The sequence below is a fragment of the Phacochoerus africanus genome, chromosome 2, assembly GCF_016906955.1.
Source record: "Phacochoerus africanus isolate WHEZ1 chromosome 2, ROS_Pafr_v1, whole genome shotgun sequence".
Classification (NCBI taxonomy): Eukaryota; Metazoa; Chordata; class Mammalia; order Artiodactyla; family Suidae; genus Phacochoerus; species Phacochoerus africanus.
In genome coordinates, this window is record NC_062545.1 from 256,639,105 (window position 1) to 256,650,988 (window position 11,884).

An 11,884-nucleotide genomic window follows, 5' to 3' on the forward strand; every position below is an offset into this window, starting at 1 on the left:
CCCTGACACTGTGGCCTCATGTATTTTATTCTGTAGGGGCTCCTGTATTAGAGGCCATTCATATCATGAGGAAGAGGTTAGACTAGTTGGCTTCAGAGGTCAAGGTGAAGGACACATGCAGCAGGCATTTGCACACATGCCACCACCCTCCATTCCCGTACCCGTGATAGGCATTACTAATCAATCACAGCACTTCATTCCCACGAGACTGTCCCATGTTAAAGATGGCCAGGACTGCAAATTTGTGTGCAAGAAGGAATCTATTCATAATTCCTAATACTAGATGCTTGAGGACTAGGCCACTGCCAGACCAAGAAGTCTTGAATGCCAAGATTAATCACACCTCTCTTTGTGTCCCCTGCCAGCCACGGCCAGTGGTTTAACACCCAACAGCATGATCCCCGAGAAGGAGCGGCAGAACATTGCAGAGCGGCTGCTGCGGGTCATGTGCGCCGACCTGGGCGCGCTGAGTGTGGTGAGCGGGAAGGAGTTCCTGAAGCTGGCCCAGACGCTGGTGGACAGCGGCGCCCGCTACGGGGCCTTCTCGGTCACCGAGATCCTGGGCAATTTCAATACACTGGCCCTGAAGCACCTGCCACGCATGTACAACCAGGTGAAGGTGAAGGTGACGTGCGCCTTGGGCAGCAATGCCTGCCTGGGCATCGGCGTCACCTGCCACTCACAGAGCGTCGGCCCCGACTCCTGCTACATCCTCACGGCCTACCAGGCCGAGGGCAACCACATCAAGAGCTACGTGCTGGGCGTGAAGGGCGCGGACATTCGTGACAGCGGCGACCTGGTGCATCACTGGGTGCAGAACGTGCTGTCGGAGTTCGTGATGTCAGAGATCAGGACAGTGTACGTGACGGATTGCCGGGTGAGCGCGTCTGCCTTCTCCAAGGCCGGCATGTGCCTTCGCTGCTCAGCCTGTGCCTTGAACTCGGTGGTGCAGAGCGTGCTGAGCAAGCGGACGCTGCAGGCCCGCAGCATGCACGAGGTCATCGAGCTGCTCAACGTGTGTGAGGACCTGGCCGGCTCCACCGGCCTGGCCAAGGAGACCTTCGGCTCCCTGGAGGAGACCTCGCCGCCGCCCTGCTGGAACTCGGTCACAGACTCGCTGCTGCTGGTGCACGAGCGCTATGAGCAGATCTGCGAGTTCTACAGCCGGGCCAAGAAGATGAACCTCATCCAGAGCCTCAACAAGCACCTGCTCAGCAACCTGGCCGCCATCCTGACGCCTGTGAAGCAGGCGGTCATCGAGCTGAGCAACGAGAGCCAGCCCACCCTGCAGCTCGTGCTGCCCACCTACGTCAGGCTGGAGAAGCTGTTCACGGCCAAGGCCAACGACGCGGGCACCGTCAGCAAGCTGTGCCACCTCTTCCTGGAGGCGCTCAAGGAGAACTTCAAGGTGCATCCAGCGCACAAGGTGGCCATGATCCTGGACCCACAGCAGAAGCTGCGGCCCGTGCCACCCTACCAGCACGAGGAGATCATCGGCAAGGTGTGCGAGCTCATCAACGAGGTCAAAGAGTCCTGGACCGAGGAGGCGGACTTCGAGCCCGCCGCCAAGAAGCCCCGCTCGGCCCCCGGCGACAACCCCGCCGCTCAGGACGATGACCGGCTGGGGAAGAACGAGGTGTACGATTACCTGCAGGAGCCCCTCTTCCAGGCCACCCCGGATCTCTTCCAGTACTGGTCGTGCGTGACCCAAAAGCACACGAAACTCGCCAAGCTCGCCTTCTGGCTCCTTGCGGTGCCGGCCGTGGGGGCCCGGAGCGGGTGTGTAAATATGTGTGAACAAGCACTTCTCATCAAAAGGAGGCGACTGCTCAGTCCAGAAGACATGAACAAACTCATGTTTCTGAAATCCAACATGCTTTAAGACTTCCAGACGGGGAAATTTAAAAAAAAGAGAGAGAGAGAGAAAGGACAAGGAAAAAAAATAAAAATAAAGAGAGAAGAGAACGTTAGAAAAAAAAACAAAAAAAAAACAAAAAAAACCCCCACAACACTGTCGCAAACAAAGAAAAAGAATTTAAGTTCTAAACACTGTGGACCTCATTATAAATGCCCCCTGGAAAACTTAAGTGCTTTTTTTCAGTGTGCGTGTGCATGTGCGTGCCCATCTGCGTGGCCGCAGAGGTGTCGCACCCGCGTGCACACACACACACACTCCCCTGGTGCATGTCCGCACGCCTGCCTGCTCGTGGGCGCGTGTGCATTAAACTGGGCGTGTCAGGAAAGCTGAGTGTTTGGGAAAGAGGGAAGATGCTTCATCTCCTTTTCTCAGTAAGGGGGCTTTAAAAGACTCCATTTTCAGGTGTGCAGATTGGTAGAAAACTGATGTAAATTTTTCAGGCAGCTGAGATCTGAAGTGACTTGACGCTCTCTGTCCTTCACCCCGAGGTCCCCCCCTCCCCCAGCCTCCCTCGGCCCTCTGTCCTCTTCCCCAACCTTCCTGACCCTCCCACCCCACCCCATCCCCCGGCTGCCCTGCCATGGATTCTCCAAACTGCATCAGATGGACGGCTTCTGCACTGGACTTCGTTCTCGTTCACCTTCAGGGCATTGAGCTGCTGCCTTCCTGACACCCTTGGGTGTCACGGGGCAGCCGCCTTAGAAACACACCTATCTATCTCCCCAAATCAGGAAAGGAGACTTTAAAAATATAAAGCTGACCTTTTGCTTTTTAATATAATATAGGGGGGAAAAAAAGACATTTTTCAAAGAAGTTTAGATACTGTCTCCACTCCTTAATAATTTTTTTCCTAACGTTTTAGCCGTTTTTACCTTTTTTTTTTTTTTCAAATTTGATTTAGACTCTGCTAGGAGGCACTGAATGTCTATAACTTATGTTTTGGAGGGTTTGGGGGTTTTGTTTTTTATTGCCCTTTTTGTTCCTCAAATCACACTGTAAACTAGCTCATCTCAGTGGTATAGTCAATATCCTAAGGTTTTTATTAGCCTTCCCTGTCCATGTATTCCAGCAGCCAAGACTGTGAACTTGGCTGTGCTGTGCGGAGACCAGGAGTGGGGTTGGAGTCACAGGTTTCGCAGATGTGGGGTGAGGCGGAAGCCATAGGGAAGCGTGTGGCTTAGGAGTTCTGAATGTAAGCAGCAGACTGCCCTCCTGGCTCGCTGTGTCTGGTCCTGCGAATGTCTGATTTCTATACCCAGAGTGCATTACACTACTCGCCACGTCCCAGACGCTCCCAGCTCCGCAGGGGCTCCTGCGTTGATCCACGATCACATCCATCACAGCCCAGGCCCACGCCCCCGGGGATTCCGGTGCCCGCAGCCCTGGGGGCTCCCCCCACGTGAGCCTCAGCCCTCCTTCTGGGACAGTCGTTGAGCACGGTGCCTTGTGGGCCAAATGACAGATGTTTGGAGGGTGGAATGGCCTTAGGCTACGTTCAACGTGATGCTGTGAAAGATGTTTTTAGGCTTTTCTCTCCGTGAGCAATTTATAGAGTCCACACCCTCAGCCCAAACGCCCACAGGGAGACCCTTTTCCCCCTAAGAGGTAGTCCCATCAGGATCAGTGCTCAGCCACCCCCCACCCCTGACCCCACCTCTCCGTGTATAAGGTGCTGGTGGTCCCATGTGGTCCCCACCCCCTCCCGGTGCCCTGGCTGTGGAATAAGAGCTGGTGACCCCCAGGGCTTCAGGCTGAGGATGACCGCCACCGGGGGGGCCATTTGCAAAGGCACCTCCGGCCATGCTGGGGTGACTTCGTCCACTCCATCCCTTCCTCGTGATAAAACATTGTTCAACTTCGAGATACCTCGACTACAAAAAGCACTGTACAACAGCCCTCTCCCCTGGTCCATGGCAGTCAAGGTGGGGGAGCAAAGTTAATTGAAAACTCAAGGCTTAGGATCATGGACCAGAACACTGTCCCAGGTGCCAAGCCTGCTCACTTTGCCTCATGAGAACTAACCCTCGAGTCTCGGACACACTGAACTGCATCAAAGTGGGCACTTTCCACGTTCCCTCCAGCAAGCCATGGTCTCAGGAACCACCATGCCACTTCCTCTCCCGGAGAAGTTCTCATATTTACTCTACAGCATTTCCAACTGGGGTCGTGCCATCAGAAGAGCCTCCGTCCACTCTGGACAGTCACCTGACGTCGCTTCCTGGAGCGTACAGGAGCATCCACAGGCTTTTCCTTGAGACCTTTGGGGACATTCCCGAGGGTGGCTGCAGGGCTGCTGATGGGTGACAGATGCCTACAACAAAAGGCCTCCACCGTTGCTTTGCTGCCAGGGAAGGGTCCGTGACCTGGCATTCTGAGCCACGCCAGGAGGATAGGAGCTGCCCCTTCTGTGTGGTTGGTAGGAGCCAATCCTTGGAGACGTATCCTGGCTCTCCTTAGAGCAGAGCTGTGCCGGTGTTGCCTGATTAGTGGGCCACTTAGTTAGAAAAGAGGCATTTCGCTTCCTTGCAGAGCCATCAGGACCCAGCCCAGAGATAAGCCTCCTCCTCGGAGCTCTGTGATGTCTGCCCTCCAGCACGAGAATGTGAGGAAGTCTTACTAAACCCCTGGAATCTAGTCGTATGTGTCACCTCCTGTTGTCGTCCTCCTTTCCACCTCATTTCAATCCCTGGGGCTTTGGCTTGCTCTTCAGGTTTGATGCGAGTGCCACTAGGTAGCCCAAAAGCTGTCTCCCCGGGCCGCCTCAGCCAGATATGGGAGCAATGTGGCAGCTTGTCATTTCTCCCCTGCAGCTTGTGGTTCTTCAGAAACTGTCATCACCAACAGGAATGGCTGCACCAAGGAGTCCCCCCTCCCCGTCTTCTTTCCCACACAGGCATCTTCCCATAGTGCAATGCCCTTGCAATGAACAGCTTGATAAAACCCAAAGATCTCACAGGTCCAGCCACTGGCCCCTTATCTCCAGCAATATCCACCCTATCCAAATTCTAGCTCAGCCAAAGGATCGAGGTTGGCTCCTCCCGTGCATCTCCTAGCCCCCAGCCTGGCATTGACCTTCAGAAGGATGTTGTCTTCTGTTACCCAGTTCTGTGTCCACACCAGGACTCTGCAGCTCAAGTGGTTGGTTGCCTGCTGACTTGGACATAACTTGCCTGAAGCACGTGATTCCAAGGACAGGACTGGCCTTTGTGTGGACGTACACAGCCCCCCGAGGGAAGATGGAGAAAACACACCTCCCCTCTGCAGGATTCCCCCTCATCGGAGGTCAGCCGGCTCCACCACCAAATCTCAAGCCAAGGACCACAGCCTCATGGGGGCGGGGGTCTCTCAGATTTGAAGTCACTGAAGTCCAGTTCCACCGGGAACAGCAGTGCCAACCAGTCGTCGTGAGGGCCCTTGTGCCCACGTGGTTCTCCTTCCCTGTGCCCAGGTCCACCAGCAGAGCCTCCCTCCAGATGGTGTTTGGAAACCAGGAAACAAGACAGAGGGGCCACCGGGTAAAGCTCCTTTCTGGCTGCTCTTCTTCTTGGGGTTCACGGTATAGAAAGCCCGCTACTGCGTCTGCGAGCGAAGACATCGTGCCCCCAGGCCACCTGACAGCCTCGTGCTGGGCGTTCAGGGCTTGACTCCTGGCTGGGTAAAAGGGGGCTGAGGTTTCCTGGTGAGGAGATGCCAGTCCGATGGCGCAGCAGAGAAGGTCTGGGTCTCCAGGTTTCTAGGAAGGACTCTTGACACGATCTCCGCAGGGTGGCAAGCGTCCTCTCTTTCAGTTGGCTCCTTTCTCTCCTGCACTTTCACAACACACCAGAGAAAAACTCTGTAAGGCACGTTTTCCACTGTGAAGCTGACCCTCTACCTTTAGGGGTTCCCTAAGCCTGCGCCTGGACTTAGACTAGACTCCCTGGAAAGTGGGCACCCGGAGAGCTGTCACACCGTCTCGGGGCCACAGGTTCACAAGAAAGGTTTGGAGTGAAGCAGGGGTGCGGATGGAGAAGGGCGATCCCATGAGACGTGGCCCAGGAGGGGACCGTGCCTGGATGTTGCCATCACGATAGATGCGCTCGCTGAGACGGGACGAGGAGGCACCCAGGGCACGGCTGGCAGCCTCCTCCTGCCCCGCTGAGCCAGGGCAGGTGCACAGCTCTGTCCTTGCCTTGGGAACGGCAGCAACACCTCTGTCCATGGGACATCTCTGATGGAGGGCTTCTAGAAAGGCTGCTGGTTTCGACAAAACCAAGCAGCTAAGTAAGGCTCAGGCTGTGCCCTGGAGACAGTAGGTGGAGGGCTCCAGTCTCGGGCCTGCAGCCCCGCCCTGGCCCTCTGTATCCAGCTGGGCCAGTGGGAGAACTGGGAAGGGGCCCGCCCCCTCGTCACTGTGGCTAAAGTTTGCTAGGCCAGTTATGGTGAACCAATGATGCGGTGTTTTTCCCCCGTGTTTCCCTCCCAGTTTGCCCTTTGCAGGGTTCTCTGGAGGATTTTGTTGTCACTGTTGTTGTTGTTTCTTCCTCTTTTGTTTGGGTTTGAGGATCGTGGTCAGTGGAGCCCGGCCTTTCCCTGAAGGGGCCCTGTGGTTTCTGGGCAGAGAGGCACCTGCTCCCGCTTTGATGAGGGTGAAGGGCGTCGGGTTGCTGTGTGGTCTGTTCATGTCCCATCACCGCCACGGGCGTCGCTTTAACGATCCAACTCCTGTACAGAGAAGGATTTGCTAGGTTGGCAGCTGGGTGTCAGCATTAGGATCCCAGGGGTCCTTCCCCACCCACGCATCCCACCTCCGGGCACCTCGACTCTTCGAACCAAAGTTCCTTAAAGGGGCACAGCCCAGCCTTGTCCGCAACCTCAGGGGCCCAGCATCCCTGTGGCACTTCTGGAAGTCCAGGGTGGCAGAGACCGAGGGGGCCTGAGGCCATCCGGAAGTGGGGGGGGGGTCCTGCCACAACCCAGGTGCCAGCCGGTCCCCTCTCGGGACCCTTCCCTCCCACCCCGCCAGGGTGGCCGGGTTCCACGGTAGTGGGCGAGCTCGTGGACTGGCATGGGGCCGGGGGCGCGCCAGCCAGGAGACAGAGGGACCCGCCGGGCAGCGCGTCCAGGGCCATTCAGACCCCAAGCATCAGGAAATCATTTTGTACAACCACCTGAAGCAGAGATATTTTTTAAAAAGCCTAAATTATTTTCAGTTGTTCGGTGATGATCCTGCCTTTTTCTTTTCCCCACAAACGTCATGTCAGTGATTCTTTCACATCAGGTAAATCTCGAGAAAGCCTTGGTGCCCCTCCCTCCCAGGCCCCCCTCAGTAACCACGTGCGTGCGCCCCCCCCATCCTTTCTCAGTAGTTACGACGTTCTAGGCAATACCATAGACACACCTGACTGTGTCTCTCTCTTCGAGTGCAAGAAACTCAAAGTCATCTTAAAAAAAAAAAAAAATACAAAAAAAAATTTACAAAAAAACAAACACAAAAAAATATCTTTTTTAGGCCAGAGTTTTCTACAGGTATTAATGAATATTTTTCTTAATCCTTATAAGTTTTATGTGTTTAATATTTCTTAATACCGGTAGCATTAATTTATACTTTTGTAGCAACACAATATTTTTATAAACAGCCAGTGCTTGGCTCAAGTCTCCACAAGGGGTTTATACAGGGTTATCTTGTGACCCTGTGAACCATGTACTGTATTTAAAAAAAAAAAAAAAAGTTACCTAGTGTCACCCTTGCTGTGTTAATTAACAAAAACATTGTTCTCGGTCTCCGGTGTCGTTGGTGTGGATCCAACAGTTATCTAAGGAGTCAACATTGCATGGGGGTTGAGTTGACAGTTCTCGTGATGTGTAAACCCCCGAGACCCACCTGGAGGGTTTATTTAGGGCTTTCTGTTTGTCCTTTGCGTTTCCGGTTTCGTTTGGTTTGGGTACCGTTTCTCCATTTACAGCCAAATGAGTTTTGTGATGTCGAAAACTTTTACTGACGTCAAATGGAGGAAAGGAACAGAAAAAAAAGAAAAAAAAAGATTTTTACAAAGTAATAAAATTGAAAACTGAGCTGTTTAAATGTTGCTGTTCTTACCTGTCTGTCCTTGTCCGGAAGTGGGACGTTCCCAGGGAGAAGAGGAAGGTTCCACTTGGTTTCTTATGTTGCCAAAAGCCCCATCCCAGGATTCAGCACCCCCTCCCCGCCCCCCCACCCCGCCCCGAATTCTCGCAACATTATTTCCCGGTTGGTTGATGCCAAGGCAGAAAGACATTCTTTTAATGGTTAGAGAGGATCAGTTGCCTAAATGATTTCATGTCAGTGTTGTATTTATGGTTTTACAATAAAACGACCTTTAGGAAGATGGCAGTTGTGGTGTTGTTTCTTGGGTTTGGGGTTGGGTCCCCGTCATCCAGGTAGGAGCGGGGCTCTGATGAGTAGAGATGGACCAGAGGGCAGAACATCTGGGGGGATGACAGCTGGAGTCCATCCCCAAGGGACAGCACGGTGTGGTCGGGGTTGTCAACTCCTTTGAGCTCACTGCTCGCCTTGAGCACCAGACCTGGGTCAGCAGCGGCGGCATCTGCTGAATGAGAGACATGGCCACAAGAAGATGTGGCCTCCAGGAACCTTGCTGTGTCCTTTGGGAGAAGGGATGGACTTAACCTGAGTCCTGCAGGCCCAGCGCCTAAGGGACTCATCCAAGTTCACCTTGCCCAGAGGTCATTCATGTGACGTTGTATGTTGTGTGGACTGTCTGGTTTTGGGGTAAGAGTGTCGGTGGCTCTTGTCCAGTTCCTGATGGCATCTGTGACTTAAAGTTAAGAGTCAGGGGGAGCTATGGAGACGCATTTCAGCCCGGTGACTGGACACATTGTCCCCAACACAGCCTGGAATGGAAAGCCTGCCTTGCAAGGAAAGGCACTCTCCACCCCAGGAGAGATTCAGGCAGGGCCCGGATGCCGGGTGTGGTGCAGACCCAGTGCCTGGTGGGTCCTCCGGGCAGCTGTGCCAGGTTGCTCTGGTGTCCTTCCTCTGCTGCAGCAGCTCCAAGCAGCGTCCCGATGCGCCAGCCCACCTGGTCCCCCTGGGAACTTTCCCACAGTGTCCCCTTCCCTGATGCTCCTTCCCCATCCACTGGCTGCTGAAACGCTGCCCTCCTCTGAGCCAGCGCCCCCATCCACCCTCCCACTGCCTTCACGGACTTCCCCACATGCATGGAGGCCAAGCACCTATCTCCTAAGTAAAGCACATGTCCACGTTCACCTTGTCACTTGTAGGCCTCGTGCCCCTTTGCCCCTCGGCCTTGGCCTCCCAAACCATGTGCATGAGGTTTGTAGCGTTATTGGATCATCCTCCGTCTGGGGGGGAGTGTGGCTTTGCCAAATTTCCGATGCACTCGCAACTCTGGTCACATTAAGAATTAGCACCCGGAGTTCCCGTCGTGGCTCAGTGGTTAACGAATCTGACTAGGAACCACGAGGTTGCGGGTTCAATCCCTGGCCTTGCTCAGTGGGTTAAGGATCCAGTGTTGCCATGGGTTGTGGTGTAGGTCGCAGATGTGGCTTGGGTCCTGCGTTGCTGCGCCTGTGGCATAGGCTGGCAACTCTAGCTCCGACTCGACCCCTAGCCTGGGAACCTCCATATGCCTTGGGGGTGGCCCTAAAAAGCAAAAAAAAAAAAAAAAAAGGATTAGCACGCCCTCCATGGGCGCCCTCCAGCGGGGGCACAGCCTGGGTGGACCTGCCCCTCTGCCATCCTCAGCCTCAGCCTCACGCTGCAGACACGCACACAGATGCATGGCTTGGAAAGTCGACTAAAGGCAAGTCCTGGAGAGAAGATGCCACCAGAAGACAGCTGTGGCTTGAATGGATGGGGAGGCAACAACTTCTCCTGAAGCAGGTCTGCTGCTGCCAGAACAGCCATTCAGAGGTAAAACTGGGTCTGGCCTCATCCCTCTCCTCCACCAAACACAGGCGCTCTCCTCCAGGAGGACATGCTGCTTGATCAGCTGAGCAAATTCCATCAAATCGCACGGCTGAGGGCACGAATCTGCAGTTAAGTGTGGGCCAGCCCCCCAGGGGCATCGGCCCTGCACCCTGAACTGTGGGAGTTTCCTGCTGTTCAGTGTACCGAGTGGACATTCCTGAGCCAGGGGTTGAAGTTTAATAGAGGAGTTGTTACTGGATCTCAAACAAAAAAGTCAGGAGTCCTGCTCCAGCTGGGCGGCCCCTCCCCCACAACCTGGGACCGTCGCCATCCAATAAGGCCAGGGTGTGGCCCAGAGCCTGTAGAGGCTGAAGGGCCAGCCTCTGGATTTTAAAAAAAAAAAAAAAAAAAAAAAAACTTACGTTTTTTTTTCTGCATGTATATTTATTTTTTTAATTTTTTTATAATGATCATAACAATCTAATTTCACAGGATTTCCATCCCACAGCCCAAGCACATCCCCCCACCCCCCAAACTGTCTCCTCTGGAGACCATAAGTTTTTCCATGTCTGTGAGTCAGCATCTATTCTGCAAAGAAGTTCAGTCTGTCCTTTTTTCAGATTCCACATGTCACTGAAAGCATTTGATGTTGGTGTCTCATTCTATGGCTGATTTCACCTAGCATGATAATTTCTAGGTCCATCCATGTTGCTAAAAATGCCAGTATTTCGTTCTTTTTAATGGCTGAGTAATATTCCATTGTGGTACATATACACAATGGAATATTACTCAGCCATTAAGTATGTTTCTTTATTAAGCAGCCACATCTATTTTGTAACAGAGATGAGCATGACTAGTTATTATCTTTAAGGGAAAATTTGAGGCAAGACTATTTAAGAATCAAATGAGTCACCAGGGCAGCTGCTTGGCTAAGAAGGATTCTGGTGCCTTCTGGGATGAGTGGACTCCTGACTGGGGTCCCAGATGGGCTTCCACCCCTTCCTGCCCCTGAAGGAAAAGATAGGATCCAAGGGAATTTTTTGGAGTGAAAATTTTAGCAAATGGCATGGAGAGAAATGTCCCCAGGACCAGGCAGTGTGGCAGGTGGGACTGCTGACCCGCAGGGGAAGCCTGGTCTAGGTGGGGGGGGGGGGGTCTCAACTCAGGTGCAGCATGCAGGCCCGGGGCAGCAGGAATTTATTTTCCAAGAAAACTTAGAAGCCTAGGTTTTTCTATGGATGGCCCATTTTTTTTAAATGTGGGGTTGTTCTTTTTTCTTTTTTTCTTTTTGCCTTTTAGGGCCGCACCTGTGGCATATGGAGGTTCCCAGGCTAGGGGTCGAATTGGAGCTACAGATGCTGGCCTAGGTCACAGCCACAGCAGGATCCAGGCTGTGTCTGCAGCCTACACCACAGCTCACTGCAACAGCAGATCCTTAACCCACTAAGTGAAGCCAGGGATCAAACCCGCAACCTCATGGTTCCTAGTTGGAACTGTTTCCCCCGCGCCACAGTGGGAACTCCGGAAGGTCCGTTTTTAAATGGTGAATTCATAACTGTGCAGGATCCCTGAGTCAAACATCCCATCCACCGACTGAGTGGAGGCTAGCCAGCCCACCTGTGGCTTGTACCCTCTGGCTTAGGCATTTATCCTTCAGGTCACTTTAAAGTATCCCTCTTCAGAGCAGCACCTTCAAACTGCTAGGCGTGAAGGGGGCAAGGTATTGACACAGGACATGATGCCATTTGTTAGTTCCAGGCTAAGAGGGCCTGTCGCTTGAGCCCTTGCCTGGGTCCCTGCCCCTGACTCCGCCCACTTCTGCCCAAGAGTCCAGGCCAGGCCCACAAATTTGGTGGCTTTACATCTGCAGAGCATGGAGGACGAGGCTGACTTTTTGAGTGGACTGAAACTGTTTCATATTGTAGTCTTAGTTTTATGTTGACTGTACTCCCTAAAGTACACCTTAATAAATATTTTATGACCAGAAAAAAAAAAGTCAAACCCTCTCTGTTGGAACCTGGAAGCCTGACGCTCCAGACTTTAGGGGGAAAAAG

General features: G+C 53.4%; 1 protein-coding gene across 9 annotated transcripts in view; it reads left to right on the forward strand.

Moving 5' to 3' along the window:
- ZNF618 (zinc finger protein 618) overlaps window positions 1-8,270 on the forward strand; it is a 199,328-nt gene extending 191,058 nt beyond the window's left edge. For all 9 annotated transcript variants that reach the window (XM_047768222.1, XM_047768228.1, XM_047768220.1 and 6 more), the window contains one exon: window positions 366-8,270. In XM_047768222.1, coding sequence (XP_047624178.1) covers window positions 366-1,882 — 1,517 coding nt within the window. In that variant the 3' untranslated portion in view covers window positions 1,883-8,270. The remainder of the gene's footprint in view (window positions 1-365) is intronic.
- The last annotated feature ends 3,614 nt before the right edge of the window (window positions 8,271-11,884 follow it).